The 24751-nt window shown below is 45.4% G+C and overlaps 1 protein-coding gene and 1 long non-coding RNA gene across 4 annotated transcripts in view; one reads left to right on the forward strand and one right to left on the reverse strand.

The window, feature by feature from the left end:
* The window catches only part of rhea (Talin_middle and talin-RS domain-containing protein rhea), a 408423-nt gene extending 400237 nt beyond the window's left edge, over nt 1-8186 (reverse strand). For 2 of the 3 annotated variants that reach the window (XM_065450432.2, XM_065450455.2), the window contains exon 1: nt 8050-8186. In XM_065450432.2, coding sequence (XP_065306504.2) covers nt 8050-8063 — 14 coding nt within the window. In that variant the 5' untranslated portion in view covers nt 8064-8186. Of the gene's footprint in view, nt 1-6672; nt 6829-8049 lie in introns of those variants that run through there. The other variant, XM_065450447.2, reaches the window with a different exon arrangement.
* The window catches only part of LOC139059032 (uncharacterized), a 150156-nt gene continuing 133482 nt past the window's right edge, over nt 8078-24751 (forward strand). The window contains exon 1 of the long non-coding RNA XR_011513818.1: nt 8078-8209. This is a non-coding gene — a long non-coding RNA (uncharacterized lncRNA). The remainder of the gene's footprint in view (nt 8210-24751) is intronic.

The following is a 24751-nucleotide window of genomic DNA, read 5'->3' on the forward strand; positions in this document are numbered from 1 at the left end:
GCATTGAGTGATAGGGGATTATACAAGATGCGTGATGCGCATGAACAAAAACAAAGAAAAGTAACAGTAAGCAGAACAAAATAAAGCATTATTATATAGTCTCAGTTCGTAAAATGTGCATACAAGTGCTCGTGGAAAAGTTCGCAGTTAGTGATTGAAACAATGGTATTTATTTATTTAAAGGTACATCACAAGCTCCAATCGGAGCATTGAGTGATGGGGGATTACACAACAAAATATGTGATGAGCATGAACAAGACCAAAGTAACAGTCACAACAAGAGACAATATAACAATAAGAGACAACAAGATAAAGCTCGTTGTCTCTCGACGTATTGTAGGCCTTCCACTTCACTACTGGCGTATCTTGTGGATCGAAAGGGACTTGAAATTTGATGTTGCTCTTGGGTAGCCTCCGACACAAAGTAGCTCTGGGTACATCCGAGTGACGTCTTCTGCAGCAGTGGGCTTGCAAGGGCTTTCATCCAGGACTGTGAAGGAAGGCAACCAGCGATCGTCTTGCATTGTGACCTGGCCATCTCAGTAGAAGTTCAAATGCAGTTCTTGCATAACCATATGGGACAAAAGCATCTGGCACTTCACACCACTAGGAAGTAGGGCTTTTACAGAAGTGCTCTTGCCCTGACATTAGGTGAGCACATCCGTCCATTCATTGTGCACTTGTTTTCTTTCATCACACCCACAGATGATGACCAGACACTCTTTGGTTATATTTAACTCTAGGATCTCGTTCTTGTTGACCACAGTGATTGACGCTCCGCTGTCCACAAGTGCTTTCACATAATTTACATTGACTTGTTCGGGAACATATATCAGCTTGGCATGATCAGTGAGGAAAATTGTTTCCTGTAGAGGTGGTGAAAGGTCATCAGGCATCATTTTAAATATGTTCTTTTTCTGATGTTTAGAAACGCCTTTCACAAGTGAACCAGGTTTGCCGCCTGCCTTCCAAAAACTGTCACCTCGGAACCCCAGTACTCAGAAATATTTCACTGGCATTAACTTCTGTCGCTGCATGTTGTCACTCCTGAAAATATTATTGCTTCATAATTGGTAGTAGGTCTTCTAGTGTTTATAGTGCCCCAAGTTGAACTTGATGCTGTCTCCACTTAGGAAGTCCCAGTATGATGAGGGGCACGAGCGCTGAGTCTTACAGTGCAGAATCTGCTACACGCAATAGCCTCCACTTTTGAAAAAAATAGTTATGAAAAGGGCTAGAAACGTACTTGAAAGCTACTGCCCTGTCCCAACTTTCGAAATGTTTTTCCTCTAGTCCGTCTAAGTATGTCCTGCCATTTCGACCACTCAAATCTCATACCAAGTCCTTGAGACACCTCCGAGGTACAACCGCATCTTCATAACCTTGTCAACATCATCCTGCCAACAATTATGGTCACATGCATATTCATAGAAATCAAGCCAAGCCTGAGCACTCTTCGTCAATACCCCTTTGAAGACATCGGATTCATAAAATTCCGCTGGTGTCGTCAGAGACCATTGGAGGCCTGTTTGCCTTACGAGTTCCAACAACTGTTGTTGCCACTGGCTATTTTTTTCTTGCAAATCAATCACACCTTGCAAAATATATTATGTTCTGGAAACATTGTTGCCTTTTTTTCTAGGAATTCTGCCATTCTGCCATCGTGAGCCCATTTCCCTGCACTTTCGTGTCGCAATGCACCCTACTAACATGCGCGATAGCCACTTCATGTTCGTGGTCCCTATTTCTCTTGAGGGCACTTATCGCCAATTGGTTGCTGAAAGCAAGTATGCACATTTTAGGAAAAAAATTTTCAAAGTTGACGCTAACAGGCCAGCTTTCCACCATAGAGACAGTATGCACCGCTCACCAGCTGGACACCATCTATATCGGTGGCCGTGACGCTGACACACATTGTCCTCGGGAAATCATAGTGGTCCATCAGGCAATTAACAAAGGATTGTGAAGCAGACTGTGCCAACTTTGTAACAACACCAAGAACAACTAGTCATACAGTCGCCATGACTGCTTATTCTCGCTTCTTCCTCAACTCCTCAAGGCAGTCCTCTCGCGTCATCTTTCTCTTCAACCTGACAAGCCACATGGCTAAGCAAGCCAGTATGGCTAAATGATTTATATTTTGTCTTTGTTCCTTTTGGAATACGAACAATACGGAACAACCAAGTTTCTCAGCCAAAATAGCACCAGTTAGGTGTTCCTCTACACGAATATTACTTTTGCAGAATCATTCAGAAAACACCCTTCTGGAGGATTAGTGCAGTGTTACAGTACTTCCTGAACTCAAAGACTGCAGTCATATGCAAATAATTACTGTACGTATTGTACCAATATTGCCAAAAAGTTGACAATATCAGTGTGCAGCAAGCTTTTACAGAATGATTGCAAAGCAATTTAGCTTCTCTAGAATTAAAGTATGTTGCTGTATGTTGAATTAAAGTATGTTGCAAACTAACATAACTTTACAAGAGGCCTTTCTCTGCAACACAGTTCATTGAAACACTTCATTGTTTTCACACCATTGTATGATTTCTATTTTCTATGTAACTAGCACGCCAGCAAACTGATACAATCATAGACTTAAAAATATATTTGATAAGGTTTTCACACAGTAATCTGATTTTTAAGCTTTCATAACATACCTCTTCCCCAACACCCACAAACTTGGAGCTGACATTGTCAATAAATGAAATTACTTAAACCACATTTCTTGTGCCTAACTTCTCACATTTGACACTGTGTCACTTGTTTTTCCAAATAATGTTGGTCACAATTTTGAGAGGCACAATTTGTGAAACCATTTACCCCCTTCAATGCTATAAGGAACCAGAACATTTCCTATGAGGAATTTTAACACTGAAAAGTTCCCTGCAGCTGAAGTGATGCTGCTGAGCTCAATTTCTAGAAAAACAACCCGAATTCAGATATCCGAGGTTTTTCCAAATTCCGGGACACTGAAGCCGAGGTTCAAGTGGAAGACCATGTGATCCAAAGAGATACAAACTGGGTTGGCATAACAATCTTACTGAAGCTACATGCAAGAAAAAAAAATGGTGACGATTTCAATGCCAAGAAATCAGGGAAGCTAAATGAATGGCATGATAGTAGAAAGTGGACAGAGCTGAGAAATAAACTGTAGGAGGTCCACTGTCAATTTGACCAATGCTTTCCAAATGTAAAACACATTTGTTCCCAAAAGAGAGAAATAAAAATTTTGCTTGAGGACTAGTCTATACATTGGGGGAGTTGTCTAGATCAAGTATTACATGCTGTACTAGAACACTCTACAATGTTTGTCATAAGTTTTCAGAGGGAGTGATCCATCTTCTCCAGGTGTGGGGTTGGATAGGGAGGGCAGAAAATATGTCCTGTAGTGTAGGTGGAATGTGGGAACAAGCTGATGCTCTGCAGGTAAATAGCCCAGGCAGTGAGAGTAGTGGAAACTTCTGTGAAGGTCTTGTGTATGGTGCGTAATGTGTGTCATAAGAATTCGTACCAGTGAACAGGGAAAACTTTGTAAGCCACAGCAACCACAGTGACGCTTGTGCATAAGGCGAAGATCCATCCAATTGTGCTGTGTAGGTCTAGTTTCCTACGGGTAGTACAACTATAAACATGACAATAAAGAAAAATAGCACTGGCAGCAGATGCATTGCCAAATAAACAGATTCCTTTGAAAACAGAAGCTATGTTCTTAATTGATCTCCGTCAGTGTTCATTTATTAGCTAAGACAGCAGACATGATGAAATAAATTATACAGAAATGAGATACTTGCAATCAGCATTACTTTCATTTAGTGTACACTAATGCCCACACTCTCTGAAGTGACAGACAGGGGAATTCAGACCTTTTATAAGTCCCACATGCTTTAGACAAAGGAAAGCTGCCTGGATGTGAAATAAAAGGACAAAACACCACTGCATTCCTGCCCCCTAAACTTCAGTACATTATTTACAGGCAACTGACACCAACAAAATCTTGGCTTGTGTAGAGAGCCTGGTTTCAGATAGCACAGATTTAGAGCAGCCTCCATGCAAAATTTTACCTCTGAAATACAAGTGGACGTGTTATGAAAAGCTAGCAAAAGTAGACATTTTTCACACCAAAACTGGATGAAAAAAAAAAACGTCATTACTGCTCACAAGAACTGACGCGTGGCTCAAGATGTGTGGCAGCCTTGGCCCGCTGAAAAACCTCTGTGGGAGTATGCTTACGCCATATCCACTAACCACCAGTTGCACACGTCGTCTGCTAAGGTGCTGTTCAAAGGCTGCTAATAAGAAATTTGGACAATTACCAGTCCTACAGCTTTGTCAAGATTGACTCAGCAGTATATAGTACTCATTTACAAATCAGCTAGTAAAATTTTACTGCAGTCGCCCTTAAGTATCATACAAGATTTGGGAGAATATGTAATCCATCAGAAGGAGGCAGCACCTTATTCAACATGCCCACAGCTTGAGTCTTTGTGGTTTTAATGTGGTTAGCATTCTTTGGGAACTTCATACAGTTTGCAGTGTCTGTATGTATGAATGATTGCACCTAACTTCTTTTGCAACAATGTGGGTCAGTGGGGAGTCCATGGTGAACTGGCTAGAGCAATGGGCTGCTGTGCTGAGAGAACAGAGCGAAACCAACCGCCAGACAAACTTGGGTTCGTGGGTATGTGCCACTCTTCAACGAACCTCTCCAACACCAACTTGGGTCACAGATTATATATTACTGAATATGTGCCGCTTTTCATATGACCATCATATAAAACATATTGTAATAAGGAAGGTGAGAGGAGATGTATTTACAGTAGCATATGTATTATAGGCAATGTGGCAAAATCTACACACGAGCTGAGGCGCACCTTCATCGTGTTTCTTTCGCTGTGTCCTCCTGCTTGGCTAACTGTACCATGACATCACCAATTTCGCACCTACCATAAGATAGATTGGTAATCACATTAATGTTGCCAATCATCTCAAAGGCAGGATGTGCCGCCAATATTTTTGTTCATGTGCTTGCCATCAGGTCATCACCATTTATCATGATTATAATAATAATAATAAATGTAAGATGTTTCAAATTGACTTTTTGTTGATTTCTTTGTGGCAATATTGTTGCAGCTGACCTATGTTGGTTTGTCCTTATAGCTCAATCACAGCATTATCCTGCCCATGAGTAGCTTCTCCAACAGTCAGCCAAGCTGTAGAATGTAAAATGTGAAAAATAATTACAGTTCATCAATGAGCCTAAGCTTTCTAGACTAACAGTGAATTCCTTTCCTTTCGATTACATTTACAACGCATTCTTTGCTGTTACTTTAACGCTTTATATATCGCAATGTTCCAAATAAACCACTGAATAACAGTCAACACCCCTGATGTCTTTCATCGTTGCCATGTGCACAACTCCACACATTAAATATGCATTGCAAGCTGTGTTAGCTCGTAAGTAAAACATTAATGATAAAGTATGTGTCCCTCTTTCTGTAATGATCTCTGTTCAGAGGGCGAGCTTTTCTGCCAAGCTTGCTGCTAATATTGCTGGTTGTTCTACATTTCTTCACCTCTGTTGCAGTCAGACCAGGAGTTGTTACATTAGCAGAAAGATGTTGGCACTTATGCACTATGCCTATATTTGATACACAAAATGAGCATTTCGCTGGTAATTACTGGAGGCTGTAGTTTTAATTGTAACCCCAGTCATTCACTGTTCATCATGCCTCATATTGAGGTCACCACAAGCCACTACAAGCAATGCCATTCATACAAGTCAATACAAGCTCGATACAAGTCAGTCAGGGTAGCCCATGCCATGCATACCATCGAACTAGCACCAAGAAGACTAGTGACATGTCAGCGAAACAACCTTCGGACCAAAGCAGTCACGGCGTCTATCCGCAATATCACCAAATGACTCAGTCACAACGGAAGAATTTCATGCTCACGGAGGAAAGAAAGGCACCGATCGAATGCTGCATTTCGACACGGTGACCTGCGCTCTTGTTTTTAAGAACCGTGAAGTGCCCCATACTCGTCACTCAACCATGATGTCGCACGTGTGCTCCCCCGTCAAGAGGATGCGAGGCGAGTGCTCCCGAAGGCTCCTTTTCTTGTTACGTCTTTGGAACGGTTCCAAGGAGAGCCTCTGTTTAGGCGCACCTTTACGCCCCAGTTAGTCCGTTGACACCACCAGCATATGTGGGTATTCTGCGTCTCCCAGCTCACGCATCAGTCAGTGGGCAAGAACATTCGAAACGTATCACAAATACGTTTAAGGAGGAAGTCCGTGAAAAAGGTCAAGCCTACGGCGCGCCCATGTGTGAGCGAGCGAGCACTTGAAGTGCCGGTGTGTCATCGGCGAAAGAAATTCGAGCGATTAGCCCGCCTGGTGCCCTCACACAACCCGTGCCACCCAGAGGTGGAGGCAAAAATGCTCATTAATACGACGAAGGCCGTGAAAGCAGCCGAAAACAAACTACACGGACTCTTAGAAAAAGTTCGTACAGCTGTGTCAACTGCTCGCGCAAACTCAATTTTCTGCCGTCAATGGCCCCTGAAATGCTGCAAGAGTGCAGCTGCATGCAAAGTTTGTCAAAAACAATTAAATGGACAGCTATCAGTCTCAAAAGAACGATAATAATCACTGAAAATTCTCCTTACCTGCGGATGCTTTCCCGACGATAGCCCTCTCACGGCAACACCCCACAACCAATATGGCGAATCTGACGTCACCGGAAACTGACTTACTTCCTGTTTTCTTGTTTTCTTTCGTGACCACGAATGAAAGAGGGTGCGATGGATAGTGGGTGGTCATTTGTACATAGGCATGCCTTGTACATAGCACTAGTCCTGCAAATGCTCAAAAGGGAACCGTGGTGTCGTGCGGGTTAGAGCAGCACGTCGAATGCCACGAATACCGTTGAGTAAACGCGAAGTGAACGGCGGTGGTCCAAAAAAATGAGCTTCCCTCCTCCAACACCCGATACGTTTGAGGCGCGCCGCCTTATAAGGGGGGTCGCGTCTTCCTGTCCCATATACTGCGAGCAGCGTCGGTAGTGCGCGCTTTATTTCACTGCTCGCTGAAAAATGTTGCCGCTGTACAGAGGACGTAAAATGGCTACGACACGCTCAGCGGGTTCATATTTGCGGCAGGTGCACTTCTCTTTAACATTTCACCAGTCGATAACTCGCGAAAAGTGTTTTTACGTCCCTTATATATAAGTGATCTCGTAATGGAGCGCGGAAATGAATTGCGAATAAATTAACCGTTGTTTTTGTACACATCTGCTGCAAGTGCAGCGCTAATGGGGTGTCAACGTACACCCACCATAACTTCAAAAAATATATATGTATATAGTGCTGCCATGAAAGAAAAAATAGCAAAGGAAGCTCTTCCTAGCTTTTGTACCTCTTTCTAAAACCAGTACTACGTCAATTATATGTCAGCTCATCGAGGCGATGGAAGTAATGAGTTTCTCAGGCTACCTGCTGCAACGGAATTAAACCAGCTGGGTCCGGACTATTTTCGTGCTGCCTGCATGTCTTCTCCCACCTTGACTTAGGATACGCCAATTGCGGAGCTTTGATCTATTATATCTTCATTTACATGTACGGGAATTACCACCGCGTTGACACTCGATCTCAGTGGCCAGCGGAAGAAATAATTGATTATCGCGCTGTCTGATATTAACTGTAAATTAATTAAGCACAGCGCACGATGAAGTAGCTCTACTGTAGTTGATATGCTAAATGTGCAGAGAGAACTAGTGAGATTGCAAAAAAAGGATAGCTTTGCTTTACAAAAATGTCCGAGTCATTCTCGCAGGCAACCACCTCGAACTAGTTTCCCGTTCAAATTGCCCCAAAATTGATGCGCGGTGGGTGTACACGCACTCGGTCACCGGCACAGCCCGCTCTGTTGGCGCCGTGCACGGCGTGGGCGCGGCCGCTATTCGGGCGCGCGCGCGTACTGCACAGCCGCGGCAGACCCGAGCGCGAGCACTTGGCGGCGAGGGCGGTTTCGGACGCTGGGCTCACCTTTCGAGAATCATGGTCCGTCGGCTTCGGCTGTGCTGCTGCTGTCCCGACGGCGATCAAGTCAGTGCGCGCGGTACGTCGTCGGCGGCGGCCCACGGCTTCGGGTCGGGGGCGTCGAGCGGAGGAGGAGGAGGCTGCGGGAGGTGCGCCGACGTGAAAGGTAAAAACGAAACGTGAGATTAGTTTGTATTTATCCGCAATCAATATATACGCGCGACTCAGATGTGGTGACTCCTTGGCTGTAAACGCCAGCTGAGGCCGCAGCCGGTATATTACGGTATTCTTATTTTTTATTTAGAAAACACCTTGCAGGCTCGGCATGGGGCACTATAGGGCAGGAGGGAGTCACAGCAACAAGCAACGACTCAACAATGGGAGCAAAAGTACAAAAGAACAACATCTGTAACAACGCAAGTTTGTACAAAAAAGAAAAAGAAGCTTAACGTGTGTGAGCGTGGATACGCATCACAAAAACGTAATTGTAAACAAACAACCAAAAAAGTACAGCAAGTGGTAGATCAGCAAAGTTACAAGCAGGGCTCGCTATGGTTTTCTTTTTCTTTAAGGTTTACAGAAGACGAAACATATTGCACCGAACGCTGTTCACATGAGTGTAATTTAGGAATACATTTGGATTCTAATACACAAGGAAAGTTGAAATGATAAAACACGACTGGCGTTTACGATCCGCTTTGGTGGAAATTCTGAGACTTTGAACTTAAACTTGGCTTTCCCGAAAGGAATTGTTTTAGTCAGTTTCAGAAATGAGAACATAGACTTTGTGTGGTCTGTTAAATCAGTTATTAAGCGCTTGCTCTTCAGCAGGCAAGGTATTTTGCATTTTATGTGGTGCCTGTCGTAGCTTGTTCTATTTTCTGGCTTCTAAAAAAAAAGAAAGGTATATCTAAACCGATGACACATATCATTATTTATTTTATATATTGCAGCCCTACAATGGCTATCAGGAGTGGGTACAATAGAGGATTCACAAAGAACGAACATGAACGTGGATGTTACGAAAACGGTAGATAACAGAACAAGGCATAGTAGAATCAAATGCAGAAATAAAATCTTTATGGGGAAGGGAACGCACATTACCAAGTGATAGATTCCAAAGATCAATTGTTCTGGGGGCAAAATCTTTACTTAAATGTACTATATATATGCGTGGGTAGAAAGGTTGCAGGTTGAGTTAGGGGTAATTTCTGGTCGAAGTTTTCTAAGCGGATGTGAAAGGGCCCCTCACCAGGTCTGGCCATGTTGAGCTGACAAGCGCAGAGCATATAATGCGCATAACGATCGCATTTGCGAAGAATTACATCTCTACGCACCGCGGAAAGGTCTGACATTTCAATCCGAACGCCGTTTTCCCTTTCTCTTGTCGCGACCGCGCTCCAAGTCGGACGGTGACGTAGTCGCGTCCCAACGCCTACGTAGTCGGGTCCGCAGTGTGACGTCACTCGTGATGACGCATGACTTCGAGAATTATTCAAGGCGACATCTCTTATTTGCATGATCTGTTTGAATTGACGAATTGAAGTTTAGAGTAATAACAAAACACACAAACGGAATGTCTGCGTTTTTTTTTTTTTTGTCTTACTTCGCACCAAAGCAAAAGAGATGTACTTCCGCTTCGTCTGCTTGTTCCCACGGCCGTGCAGTGACGTGCGCAGGTAACGAAACTATGCCATTTTCTACCGTGTTCGGGCGCGTGAGCATGTTCTGCGACCGCTTGTTCTGCCTCACTATTCGTGTAACACTGAATTATACCGCTAGTCATGTGTCCGTGTGCAAAGCGCTCAAAATCGTCCACTGCGCGAAACGAGACATCACAACAGCTCGCGCGCAAAACCGTAACACAAATGCGCAGCACCGAAAAAAAAAGCAAGCAGAAAAAAAATGAAGGCGGGTCCCGTGACGTAGCGTCACGTGAACCTCGAGGTCCTGTATTCCTGTATGGCAGAACGCAGGGAAGGAGTTTCACTTGCAGAGGCTAGACGGGACGAGTGGAGAGAGTCTCGCTGTGCAGTGGAGCTCGCCTTGTGAAATCATGGGCTCGCGGCACTGAAATATTTACATCTCAGCTATTAATGGGCCGATATGAAAAATTTTTGCGGCAGGACACTTCCTAGAGGACACGTATATACTTCCACCGTATAACCAAAATTTACTATGGGGCTTGGTGAGGGGCCTTTAAGTACGCACAGTTTGATAGACTGGAGGAACAATTAATTATATTTATTTTTTCTTTCTTTATTATTTATTTATTAAGTATTACCCTCAGGCCCAAAGGCATTAAAGAGGGGAGTGGGTTACAGTAAATGAGAAAAGAAAAACAAATATAAGCAGTTAGAACGTTCAAGTACAAAGGCTTCGATTATTGGCACCCACGACGATAATGGAAGAGAGAATAGTCTAGAGGAATTCGAAGTTCCACGAGTAACGCTGGAAGAAGTGAGGAAAGCCTTGGGAGCTATGCAAAGAGGGAACGCAGCTGGGGAGGATCAGGTAACAGCAGATTTGTTCAAGGACGGTGGGCAGATTGTTCTATAAAAACTGGCCACCCTGTATACACAATGCCTCATGACCTCGAGCGTACCGGAATTTTGGAAGAACGCTAACATAATCCTAATCCATAAGAAAGGGGACGCCAAAGACTTGAAAAATTATAGAGCGATCAGCTTACTGCCTGTTGCTTACAAAGTATTTACTAAGGTAATCGCAAATACAATCAGGAACACCTTAGACTTTTGTGAACCAAAGGACCAGGCAGGATTCTGTAAAGGCTACTCAACAATAGACCATATTCACACTATCAATCAGGTGATAGAGAAATGTGCGGAATATAACCAATCCTTATATACAGCTTTCATTGATTACGAGAAAGCGTTTGATTCTGTCGAAACCTCAGTAGTCATGGAGGCATTACGGAATCAGGGTGTAGACGAGCCGTATGTAAAAATACTGAAAGATATATATAGCGGCTCCACAGCCACCGTAGTCCTCCATAAGGAGAGCAACAAAAATCCCAATAAAGAAAGGCGCCAGGCAGGGAGATACGATCTCCCCAATGCTATTCACAGCGTGTTTACAGGAGGTATTCAGAAACCTGGACGGGGAAGAATTGGGGATAAGTGTTAATGGAGAATACCTTAGTATCCTGCGATTCACTGACGATATTGCCTTGCTTAGTAACTCAGGTGACCAATTGCAATGCATGCTCACTGACCTGGAGAGGCAAAGCAGAAGGGTGGGTCTAAAAATTAATCTGCAGAAAACTAAAGTAATGTTTAACAGTCTCGGAAGGGAACAGCAGTTTACGATAGGTAGCGAGGCACTGGAAGTGGTAAGGGAATACATCTACTTAGGGCAGGTAGTGACGGCGGATCCGGATAATGACACTGAAATAATCAGAAGAATAAGAATGGGCTGGGGTGCGTTTGGCAGGCATTCTGAGATCATGAACAGCAGGTCGTCATTATCCCTGTGTCTTACCAGCTCTCACCTACGGGGCAGAAACCTGGAGGCTTACGAAAAGGGTTCTACTTAAATTGAGGGAGACGCAACGAGCTATGGAAAGAAGAATGATGGGTGTAACTTTAAGGGATAAGGAAAGAGCAGATTGGGTGAGGGAACAAACGCGCGTTAATGACATCTTAGTTGAAATCAAGAAAAAGAAATGGGCATGGGCCGGACATGTAATGAGGAGGGAAGATAACCGATGGTCATTAAGGGTTACGGACTGGATTCCAAGGGAAGGGAAGCGTAGCAGGGTGCGACAGAAAGTTAGGTGGGCAGATGAGATTAGGAAGTTTGGAGGGACAACATGGCCACAATTAGTACATGACCGGGGTAGTTGGAGAAGTATGGGAGAGGCCTTTGCCCTGCAGTGGGCGCAACCAGGCTGATGATGATGATGATGATGATGATGATTCGATTATACAGTTTTAGCTGGGCTTAACAACGTCATGATAAATTGGCAGCAAACTAGGATAGTAAAGTTTGGGTACGGTCTAGTTGGTATTCCACTTAGCCAGGCATTCTATTGAATTCACCCGACTTATCATTGAAGCAGCAGCGATTCCCGCTGGTGACTCAGTTAGCAAGCCATCAATTGCATTAACAGACAAAGAACTGGTTTTTCTGAGGTTGCACATGCGCTCTCGTTCATCTTAGGTCATGAATTTTGAATGCATAATCATGTCGCGTTGATGCTTTTGTCTTGGTGTCTCAGTATACATACATGTTTCTTTCCCAAAATAAAAATCAGTTGGAAGTCAGCGCGTGTCTTCGTCGTCCTTTTTTTCTCCCTCGTCTATGTATGCGCTGTAAGTGGCGCTTGATACCATAGGATAGTAAAGCGGTACAAAATACAAAAGTACTTAGGTTACAACCATACAGTAAACAACAAAAAAGTGCTTCAATTACACAATGTTAGCTAGAACTACTCGAAATCTTTGGTAATCGTAAATGGACACGACTTCACCAAGAACATCGTTCCATTCCGTAGATGACCGCAAAAAAAATTACTGCAAAAAAGTTTGTGTGACATGTTTCAAGACCAACTTTGTCACGTCGGTCGATTCGAGGCGATACGTATTGTGGCTAAAAATGAAATCGTTGTTGAGTGTTGAGTGATGGTATAATTTATGAAAAAGGACTAAACGTGCGATTTTACGACGAGAGGAAAGTGTGGTAAGTGCAAGCCTGGTTTTCATGGCAGACACACTTGCACTTCTTGTAATTACGTAAGATGAAACGAACTGAATTATCTTGCACTAGTTCTAATGAATTAATTAGTTTGTCAATTACAGGATACCAAACAGCGCATGCATATTCAAGTTTCGGACGTATAAGGGTAGTGTAAAGAAACATTTTTAGAGATGAAGGTGCAGTTGAAAAGTTACGGCGTAGGTAGCAAAGCAAGCGGTTGGCACTGCGAATCACGTACATTCCAAGATAAATTATCAGAGATATGCACCCCTAGGTATATATAAGAGTGAACTAATTCAAGGCAACATTATTTAGGTAATATGTAGGCATGCTGTTAGTTATTCGGGATACCTGCATCACTTTACATTTGCCAAAATTTAGTTCGATTAGCCAGACTTTGCACCAGTTTGCCACACTAATTAGGTCAGACTGAAGGTGGTTAGCATCCTCTGCATTAGTTATTTCACGAAAGATAACACAATCATCAGCAAATAAGTGAATGTTCGATTATAGGGACGAAGGGAGGTCGTTAATATAAATGAGAAACAAAAGAGGCCCGAGTACTAAGCCTTGAGGTACACCGGAAGATACGCTTCGAAGTGGAGATAAATTTTAGGGAGTTTCCACTGCGGTGCGCCGAGAGTGGTGTCGAGAGAGTGTGAGAAGTACCTGCCGCATACAAAGCGCAGGCATCTTTTTTGCACGGATTCAATTTTACTGATATCGCTCGGGTTGAAAAGGCACCGAACAACAGAGCCATGCTTGAGCACTGTAGGTCGGATCAGCGTTTTATGTATAACAGCAGCTATTTGCGTCTTTATATATAGGCCGCTTTATATATAGGCCGTCTTTATATACAGGCTGCCATTGGAATCTGAACCTGGCAACGTTTAACGTTAGAACGTTATCTAGTGAGGCTAGTCTAGCAGTGTTATTGGAGGAATTAGAGGGTAGTAAATGGGATATAATAGGGCTCAGTGAGGTTAGGAGGACAAAAGAAGCATATACAGTGCTAAAAAGCGGGCACGTCCTGTGCTACCGGGGCTTAGCGGAGAGACGAGAACTAGGGGCCAAGCAATGAAATCTTCCTTACCTCAGTAAGAAAGCCTTCATTGCGGTGAGGCTACCTTATGTCACTCTGAAAGCTTCCTTACTGAGCCCTCGGTGAAGGCTTCCTTGGTGCTTCCTCAGCATAAGGTAGCTCCAAAGCTGCCTTCATGCGTCCTTACGCCACTCCTGGCCCTGAACGAGCGCTTCACCTCACTGCTTAACCACGTGACGTTTGCTTGCACATGCACGCTGTCGCCCACCTGGGGAGAAGCGCGAGCACGGTACGTCTTGCCAGGCATGTTCGTTTCAGTCACGCGTGGAGCATGAAAACGTTGCTAGGCGTTGAACGACGCCGGCGTGCCAGCGTTGATGGAGCACATCAAGTTTTGCACTGTTGTGCACTACTTTCTTTAACTTTAGTAAACCAAACTAGAAGAAAGCGTCCACGCTTCTCTATATTAGCTCTTCAATTTAAAGATTGTGCGACGATACAAATTTTTTTTTTAGAATAATGATGTTCGCATAAAGCTTTTAAGAGATAATCTCGAACACAGGCATGCGGCAACCGCTCCTTACGTGAGGACAGGTGAAGGGAGCTTTCACAGTACGCTTGCTTCCTCCATCGGTGCTTCGCTGTAAGGAGGCCTCACGTAAGGTTAGGAAGCGCTCGAAGGAAAGGACCGTTTCATTCTTTGGGCCTAGGAGTCGGTTTCCTGATTAATAAGGATATAGCTGGTAACATACAGGAATTATATAGCATTAACGAGAGGGTGGCAGGTCTTGTGAAACTTAATAAGAGGTACAAATTGAAGGTCGTACAGGTCTACGCCCCCACATCCAGTCATGATGACCAGGAAGTCGAAAGCGTTTATGAAGACGTGGAATCGGCGATGGGTAAAGTCAAAACAAAATACACTATACTGATGGGCGACTTCAATGCCAGGGTAGGTAAGAAGCAGGCTGGAGATAAGTCATTGGGGGAATATGGCATAGGCTCTAGGAATAGCAGGGGAGAGTTATTAGTAGAGTTTGCAGAACAGAATAATATGCAGATAATGAATACCTTCTTCCGCAAGCGGGTTAGCCGAAAGTGGGCGTGGAGGAGCCCGAATGGCGAGACTAGAAATGAAATAGACTTCATACTCTGCGCTAACCCTGACATCATAAAAGATGTGGACGTGCTCGGCAAGGTGCGCTGCAGTGACCATAGGATGGTAAGAACTCAAATTAGCCTAGACTAAAGGAGGGAACGGAAGAAACTGGTACATAAGAAGCCAATCAATGAGTTAGCGGTAAGAGGGAAACTAGAGGGATTCCGGATCAAGCTACAGAACAGGTATTCGGCTTTAACTCAGGAAGAGGACCTTACTGTTGAAGCAATGAACGACAATCTTATGGGCATCATTAAGGAGTGTGCAATAGAAGACGGTGGTAACACCGTTAGACAGGATACCAGTAAGCTATCGCAGGAGACGAAAGATCTGATCAAGAAACGCCAATGTTTGAAAGCCTCTAACCCTACAGCTAGAATAGGACTGGCAGAACTTTTTAAGTTAATCAACAAGCGTAAGACAGCTGACATAAGGAAGTATAATATGGATAGAATTGAACTTGCTCTCAGGAACGGAGGAAGCCTAAAAGCAGTGAAGAAGAAACTAGGAATTGGCAAGAATCAGATGTATGCGTTAAGAGACAAAGCCGGTAATATCATTACTAATATGGATGAGATAGTTCAAGTGGCTGAGGAGTTTTATAGAAATTTATTTATACGGTACCAGTGGCACCCACGACGATAATGGAAGAGAAAATAGTCTAGAAGAATTTCAAATCCCACAAGTAACGCCGGAAGAAGTAAAGAACTCCTTGGGAGCTATGCAAAGGGGGAAGGCAGCTGGGGAGGATCAGGTAACAGCAGATTTGTTGAAGGATGGTGGGCACATTGTTCTAGAAAAACTGGCCACCCTATATACACAATGCCTCATGACTTCGAGCGTACCGGAATCTTGGGACCTCGAGCGTACCGGGGTTGGAGAAGTACGGGAGAGGCCTTTGCCGTGCAGTGCGCGTAACCAGGCTGATGATGATGTAGGAGCAGCAGAGAGCGCGCGCTTTGTATATACACGTGTTTTTTACAGTGCTTTACCGGTTATACCACAAGTACCACATGCTCTGATCATGATACGGCGCGTGTAAAGTTAACGAAAAGTTGTTGAATGAATAGTGAAGCTACAGCGGGGACGCAATGTTAGTAAAGGACATATAACTACTGTTTTAGTAAAATTGGTATTGTCACGTTGTAGTAAGGGTTCGAAGAACACAGCAGCCAAAAGTGTAACTTACAAAACAAACTCTTTAATGGGCGAACCTGTGCCCACAAAAGCAAGCTCACCTCGACAAGCGCACGGCGGCGGGCGCGATCGTCGAACCCTCCGCGGCGGGTCGGGTGCTCGCCGAGTGTTCAATCGCCGGCGCCCGCGTGCCCGAGTGCAACGCGGTTCGCGTCACGCATACGGACATAGCAGTCGATAACATTCGAGAAAGACTTCCGATATGCATGCAGGCGCGTCCTGTGCCGAGCGATAACATTTGTTCACGTGTCACTAACACGTACAGTCCACAGCAAAAGTTCGCGGAATGTGGTCCCCCCCTTCAAATGTGAATTCCTGCGCTGTTAAGCCATGACACTTCGTATTTAATGAATCACTGTGTAGGTGGCGAAGGAATATGCTGGAACATTTAATGTGAGGCTGTGTGACAACGCTTCGCGAGAATTCAGCTTCTTGTCAGAGCCTGCGTCCCGTAAACTTTTGCGGTTGACTGTACGTGTTCACAACACGTGTTTACTCACACGTTATAGCACGTCCACTGAAGGCGCCAATATTCATCTGCCAGGTTTCTCACCAAGCGCAAAACATGCTAAAAGAGTTGCAAAGCCTCTATAGCGTTCCTCCGGGGTCTTGATCACGTCATATATATGATTCAGGGACGCAGCCAGAGGTGGGGGAGTGCTTATGGTGCTTCAGGTGCCCTCTCTCCCCCCCCTCCCCCCTAATTTTTTTCGTGATGTCATGCGCCACCCACCAAAACAACCCCCGGTGCCGGAAATCATTCTGGATTCTGTCTATAATGACTTTTTTCACGCTCGAAAAGGCATTTCAGCGCGAACAATGCGAACTCGGACTGGATTTCGTGGCAACACCCATGCACCGGGAGTCGCATATCGTAACGCAAGGAGCCCCATCCAAGCACAAAGCTTAGAGGGCGTTTTGATAACGAGCGGGCTCGTCGCGACATCTCGCGGAGGCCGCGGAATTTACGGAGCGCATGGATTTCAATTCTGAAACTTAATGGGTATAAAGTTCTCATAAACTGTTGATGTGAAAGGTACATTGACATATCCAAAGTCGTACATACAATTGGATTTTAAATTACGGAATATTGCGGGTTTAATGTTGTTATGAACATTTGAAACCAATGGTGCACCGAGTTTTCTAAAGTATTACATCGGACGATACAACGAGACAAGGCAAATCAGCACACTATCAGACAAGTTGACAAAGCATGCAGGGAGGTCCGATCACATGAAGTGTTGTGGTGGTTCATTTGCGCCGTCATGTCAAAGAAAATAATATCAACATATTTTTTTTTCACCTGCGCCAAAGCATCGATGTCATGACAGAAACGGAGAAAATGTAAATACGTTCTTATTTATTTTTGCTCATCATCATCATCATCCGCCTGGTTACGCCCACTGCAGGGCAAAGTCCTCTCCCATACTTCTCCAACAACCCCGGTCATGTACTAATTGTGGCCATGTCGTCCCTGCAAACTTCTTAATCTCATCCGCCCACCTAACTTTCTGCCGCCCCCTGCTACGCTTACCTTCCCTTGGAATCCAGTCCGTAACCCTTAATGACCATCGGTTATCTTCCCTCCTCATTACATGTCCGGCCCATGCCCATTTCTTTTTCTTGATTTCAACTAAGATATCATCAACTCGCGTTTGTTCCCTCACCCAATCTTATTTTTGCTACATTGACTTTTATTCGCGAGGACACATTGAGCCTCTTCAATTTTTCTTGTCGCTACTCGCGGGCTGCCAGAGCCAGCCAGAGCGCATGCGTTTTTTTTTTCGTGTTGCCCCGACAACTGCGCGGTGCACTTCGGTGCATGTTCGTTTTTTTCTGATCGAGTGGAATTTGGCCTGACAGAGTTTAGCGCGCTCTCTGGCTAGCAGACGAGTAAAATAAACAATGGTCGCTAGCCGCCATCACTGTGGGGTCTCGACGGATTGCAACGCGTTCGCTTGAGGGCATCACCTTCACTTTGATGTTATCGCAACCCTTCCGGAAAGTCTTTTGTCTCACCGGTGTAAGATACCGAACAGTATGCGTATGGCTGTCGATGGACCAAGCGTTTCACGTTTGCTTCGATATTCCTTCGGTAGCCACATTAGATGCCCAAAGTAGGCATTCGATTGTGGCCAACGTGCTTTCCCTAGCGTTTTTTTTTTAATGTTTCGGTGCCCCCGCCCCACAAAAGAAAAAAAAGACATTGTTGCGGCGCAGTGAATTATCGCATGGTGAAAATTGGAGTTTGTTACTTTTTTGGGGGAAAGTAATGAGCCACGGGGCTTCATTTGCCGGATATTCTTATCATATTATTGTGATATCAATTATATGGAACTCCAGTCGCATTCCTGCCATCGTCGTCATGTTCCGCACAAAGTCCGAGGGCGATCACTCGATCGTTACCGCGCGCCGCATGCTGCATGTGCGAGTGAAAGCGTACTATGGAAGCGAGGGATGGGTGGGCCGACGATGGTGGCTCAGTCTTGCGTGCGCCAGAGAGAAAAGCTGGCAGGAAGCGCGCCGTCCTCCGTCGCACGCGACACGTCAGGAGAGAGTGGAGACAGGAGGGTCGGGCCTTAGTATTCTGAGATCTGTGAATCTGTGACTGCGCAACATGTTTATTTGCCTTGTTTGACGCATTATATACACTCACCTTTGCTTGGATACGTGGGTATATTGGAGACTTATACGTATAGTTAAACATCTTGGTTCGACGTTTTGTGTTTACATGCACTAAACTTTGTTTCCGGTGACACTTTTTTTGCCCTTTATCAAGCTGTATCTTCGCATATGTATATTACACTGTATCTTCGCATTTCTAATGAATATTTTGCAGAATTCCTGATTTATATATGTGCTATCTGTTGCGACTATAATTTCGGTGCAATCACAACACACGGCCGGTTACAGCTGATCCTGCGCAATACATTGGAACCAAGGACAGCGCCATTGAGAATTTTTCCAGGCCGTTGCATAGGTACAAAAGTGTAAACAAGGTTCTTGAATGACAAAGTTTCACTGAAATATTTGTCCTCTACTTGTTCATTTCATCGCTTTTACGTTTTCCATATCAGCGGCATGCACTGCTTTGCTGGTTTCGAACTGATATAGTTCTAAAGTTCGTCTTATATTTTCTTTCTTTAATAAATAGACAAAAAGAACGGAAGCATATTATATCAGTTATTTCTGGTATAATGTTTGCGATATATAATATATTCTTTTATGAAAAAGTGCATATTTTACTTTTCTTGACAGCGAGTAGAGTTCAAAAATTCGTTTGCAGCATATTTGCTAATGGCAATGCACTTATTATTCATGTAGTTGATCCCTCGACAAGTTCTATAAGGAGGAGGCCGAGCTGCAACGTGAGCCCTCCCCGAACGAAATTTCTGGCTACACCACTGATATAGTACACAATCGTCAGTATACAGACGGACCTTAGAAGTAATGTTATTTGCGAGATTATTAATATAAATGATAAATAATAAAAGGTCTAGTACTGAGCCCTGTGGGACACCCGACGAACACTAGCAGTAGAAGAGGTCACAGAATTAAAGCTGACGTATTGTGAGCAATTGCTGAGGAAAGTAGTGATTCAGTCTATTATTTGAGGGTTCTTGAGAATATATCACAGAGTTTTAACATGAGTTTGGAGTGAAGCACGGTGTCAAGCGCCTTCAAGAAATCATTGAAGATATATCGACCCGAAGCCAGAGATCTAGTTCATAGGAAACGTCATGAGTAAATTCAGTGAGTTGGCTTACAGTACTATAATCGCGCCGCTAACCATGTTGTACGTTAGACATGAAATTGTCATCCTCAAGAAAGTGAATTTCATGCTTGTGAATGATGTGCTCAAGACTTTTGCAGGAATAGGATGTCCAAATGAGGTGGGTCGGTAATTACTCAAGGTATGCTTGTCACCAGATCTGAACAGACAACCCTAATGAAGTTGGACGGAAGCCCGTCTGGTCGGGATGGTGAAAAGACAGACAAAACCCGGCGCACTATACGCCGACCGTCTTCTTTCCTTGTTCTCTTCCTTTCAATTTACTCTGGTCGGCGCAGTGCCCCGCGTTTCGTCTGCCTTCTCACCATAGGCAGTACTAGCTCATTTCCAAGGTGAGGGCACCACGCCAGATAACATAGATGTTTGAGCAACTACTGCCGTATACCGAGCTGTCCACACGGAGTAGCGAACACGAAAGGAGTAGGGAACTCCATCGGGGCCAGTGCATTTTTACAGTGTCCAGCTCAAAAATAAGGTTAAGTATACCAGATATGCTGACTGCAACATCCGTAACAGAGCAAGAAGAAAAGGAAGAAAAGGAGGGGATATCGGTATCGTGAGGTGCAAAAACGGAATGACAGTAGGAATTGAATGCACTAGTGATTGTCAATGAGTCACTGACAATTTTATCATTAAGCATGAAGGAAGTGCTAGACGACGAATTGCAGGCAAGACTCAGCACCAAAACTTTCATGGGATCATCATCATCATCATCATCATCATCATCATCATCATCATCAGCCTGGTTACGCCCACTGCAGAGCAAAGGCCTCTCCCATACTTCTTCAACAACCCCGGTCATGTACTAATTGTGGCCATGTCATCCCTGCAAACTTCTTAATCTTATCCGTCCACCTAACTTTCTGCCGCCCCCTGCTACGCTTCCCTTCCCTTGGGATCCAGTCCGTAACCATTAATGACCATAGGTTATCTTCCCTCCTCCTTAGATGTCCTGTCCATGTCCATTTCTTTTTCTTGATTTCAACTAAGATGTCATTAACTCGCGTTTGTTCCCTCACCCAATCTGCTCTTTTCTTATTCCTTAACGTTCCATCATTCTTCTTTTCATAGCTCGTTGCGTCGTCCTCAATTTAAGTAGAACCCTTTTCGTAAGCCTCCAGGTTTCTGCCCCGTACGTGAATACTGGTAAGACACAGCTGTTATACACTTTTCTCTTGAGGTATAGTGGCAACCTGCTGTTCATGATCTGAGAATACCTGCCAAACGCACCCCAGCCCATTCATATTCTTCTGATTATTTCCGTCTCATGATCCGGATCCGCCGTCACTACCTGCCCTAAGTAGATGTATTCCCTTACCACTTCCAGTGCCTCGCTACCTATTGTAAATTGTTGTTCTCTTCCGAGACTGTTAAGCATTACTTTAGTTTACTGCAGATTAATTTTTAGACCCACTCTTCTGCTTTGCATCTCCAGGTCAGTGAGCATGCATTGCAGTTGGTCCCCTGAATTACTAAGCAAGGCAATATCGTCAGCGAATCGCAAATTACTAAGGCATTCTCCATTAACTTTTATCCCCAATTCTTCCCAATCCAGGTTTCTGAATACCTACTGTAAACACGCTGTGAATAGCGTTGGGGAGATCGTATCTCCCTGCCTGGCGCCTTTCTTTATTGGGATTTTGTTGCTTTCTTTATGGAGGACTATAGTGGCTGTGGAACCGCTATAGATATCTTTCAGTATTTTTACATACGGCTTGCCTACACCATGAATCCGTAATGCCTCCATGACTACTGAGGTTTCGACAGAATCAAACGCTTTCTCGTAATCAATGAAAGCTGTATATAACTGTATATAACTGTATAACTGTATATAGCTATATAGCTGTATTTTACATTTTCTTCTGGAATAATTTCACATTGTTAGCGCTAATTGCTACGTTCTCGCAAATGACGCGCTGCTTATATTTTCAAATTCAGTGCTATTTCATTTTGCTCACGCTTCACACCTTGTACTCAGTCTTACTCGTTTTGTATGTAACCACTCCTGCTTAAGGCCTCTAACCAGAGGCTGGCAGTAATATTGAAATAAATAAATAAATAAGGATTGGTTATATTCTGCACATTTCGCTATCACCTGATTGATAGTGTGAATTAGGTCTATTGTTGAGTAGCCTTTACGGAATCCTGCCTGGTCCTTTGCTTGACAGAAGTCTAAGGTGTTCCTGATTCTATTTGCGATTACCTTAGTAAATAGTTTGTAGTCAACTGACAGTAAGCTGATCGGTCTACAACTTTTCAAGTCTTTGGAGTCCCCTTTCTTAGGCTTGTGGGTTGTGGGCAGTGGTTTGTCCCTTATAAACTCGATGATCCATGTGGATATAATATTTTTATCATGTTTGTCTTACTCCGAAGTGCTTCCTTCGCACCGCTGAATCGTGTGAGGCTACATAATCATTGTAGCTTTTTGCATGCCTGAGTCTACTTATTCGGCGTCGAAAGGTTCCTTAGGTCTTGGTTCATCCAAGGGATTAATATCTTTTTCTTTATTTGTTTTAAGTGGAACAATGCACTGAATACACGATTTCACCTGAGTCTTGAAAGCGTGTCAGTACAACTGTTTCGACTGATGTCATTGAAATTGTAAAAAAAGAAAAAACTCAGTGCCCTTCCACTTTTTGAAGAATTACCAGCGAAGCTGTGTATTAATGGCGAAAGGCACTTCCCCCGCGGATCGCCTGCATGACCTCCGCCGCGGGTTGACCAAGCATTGCACTATCTTGAGGTACGGCGCACATATGCGGAGTGCTTAACGCCTGCATGACCTCCACCGCGGGTCGGCCCAGCATTGCACTATCTTGAGGTACGGCGCACATATGCGGAGTGCTTAACGCCTGCATGACCTCCACCGCTGGTCGGCCCAGCATTGCACTATCTTGAGGATCGGCGCACATATGGGGAGTGCTTAACGCCTGCATGACCTCCGCCGCGGGTCGGCCCAGCATTGCACTATCTTGAGGATCGGCGCACATATGGGGAGTGCATAACGCCCGCTTAACCTCCACCGCTGGTCGGCCAGGTATTGCACTAACTTCGGGATCGGCGTACATATGCGGAGTGCTTAACGTCTGCATGACCTCCGCCGCGGGTCGGCCCAGCATTGCACTATCTTGAGGATCGGCGCACATATGGGGAGTGCATAACGCCCGCTTAACCTCCACCGCTGGTCGGCCAGGTATTGCACTAACTTCGGGATCGGCGTACATATGCGGAGTGCTTAACGTCTGCATGACCTCCGCCGCGGGTCGGCCCAGCATTGCACTATCTTGAGGATCGGCGCACATATGGGGAGTGCATAACGCCCGCTTAACCTCCACCGCTGGTCGGCCAGGTATTGCACTAACTTCGGGATCGGCGTACATATGCGGAGTGCTTAACGTCTGCATGACCTCCGCCGCGGGTCGGCCCAGCATTGCACTATCTTGAGGATCGGCGCACATATGGGGAGTGCTTAACGCCTGCATGACCTCCGCCGCGGGTCGGCCCAGCATTGCACTATCTTGAGGATCGGCGCACATATGGGGAGTGCATAACGCCCGCTTAACCTCCACCGCTGGTCGGCCAGGTATTGCACTAACTTCGGGATCGGCGTACATATGCGGAGTGCTTAATGTCTGCATGACCTCCGCCGCGGGTCGGCCCAGCATTGCACTATCTTGAGGATCGGCGCACATATGGGGAGTGCTTAACGCCTTCATGACCTCCGCCGTGGGTCGGCCCAGCATTGCACTATCTTGAGGATCGGCGCACATATGGGGAGTGCTTAACGCCTGCATGACCTCCGCCGCGGGTCGGCCCAGCATTGCACTATCTTGAGGATCGGCGCACATATGGGGAGTGCATAACGCCTGCTTAACCTCCACCGCTGGTCGGCCAGGTATTGCACTAACTTCGGGATCGGCGTACATATGCGGAGTGCTTAATGTCTGCATGACCTCCGCCGCGGGTCGGCCCAGCATTGCACTATCTTGAGGATCGGCGCACATATGGGGAGTGCTTAACGCTTTCATGACCTCCGCCGCGGGTCGGCCCAGCATTGCACTATCTTGAGGATCGGCGCACATATGGGGAGTGCTTAACGCCTGCATGACCTCCGCCGCGGGTCGGCCCAGCATTGCACTATCTTGAGGATCGGCGCACATATGGGGAGTGCATAACGCCCGCTTAACCTCCACCGCTGGTCGGCCAGGTATTGCACTAACTTCGGGATCGGCGTACATATGCGGAGTGCTTAATGTCTGCATGACCTCCGCCGCGGGTCGGCCCAGCATTGCACTATCTTGAGGATCGGCGCACATATGGGGAGTGCTTAACGCCTTCATGACCTCCGCCGCGGGTCGGCCCAGCATTGCACTATCTTGAGGATCGGCGCACATATGGGGAGTGCTTAACGCCTGCATGACCTCCGCCGCGGGTCGGCCCAGCATTGCACTATCTTGAGGATCGGCGCACATATGGGGAGTGCATAACGCCTGCTTAACCTCCACCGCTGGTCGGCCAGGTATTGCACTAACTTCGGGATCGGCGTACATATGCGGAGTGCTTAATGTCTGCATGACCTCCGCCGCGGGTCGGCCCAGCATTGCACTATCTTGAGGATCGGCGCACATATGGGGAGTGCTTAACGCTTTCATGACTTCCGCCGCGGGTCGGCCCAGCATTGCACTATCTTGAGGATCGGCGCACATATGGGGAGTGCTTAACGCCTGCATGACCTCCGCCGCGGGTCGGCCCAGCATTGCACTATCTTGAGGATCGGCGCACATATGGGGAGTGCTTA

The sequence above is a fragment of the Dermacentor albipictus genome, chromosome 4 (assembly GCF_038994185.2).
Source record: "Dermacentor albipictus isolate Rhodes 1998 colony chromosome 4, USDA_Dalb.pri_finalv2, whole genome shotgun sequence".
Taxonomy (NCBI): Eukaryota; Metazoa; Arthropoda; class Arachnida; order Ixodida; family Ixodidae; genus Dermacentor; species Dermacentor albipictus.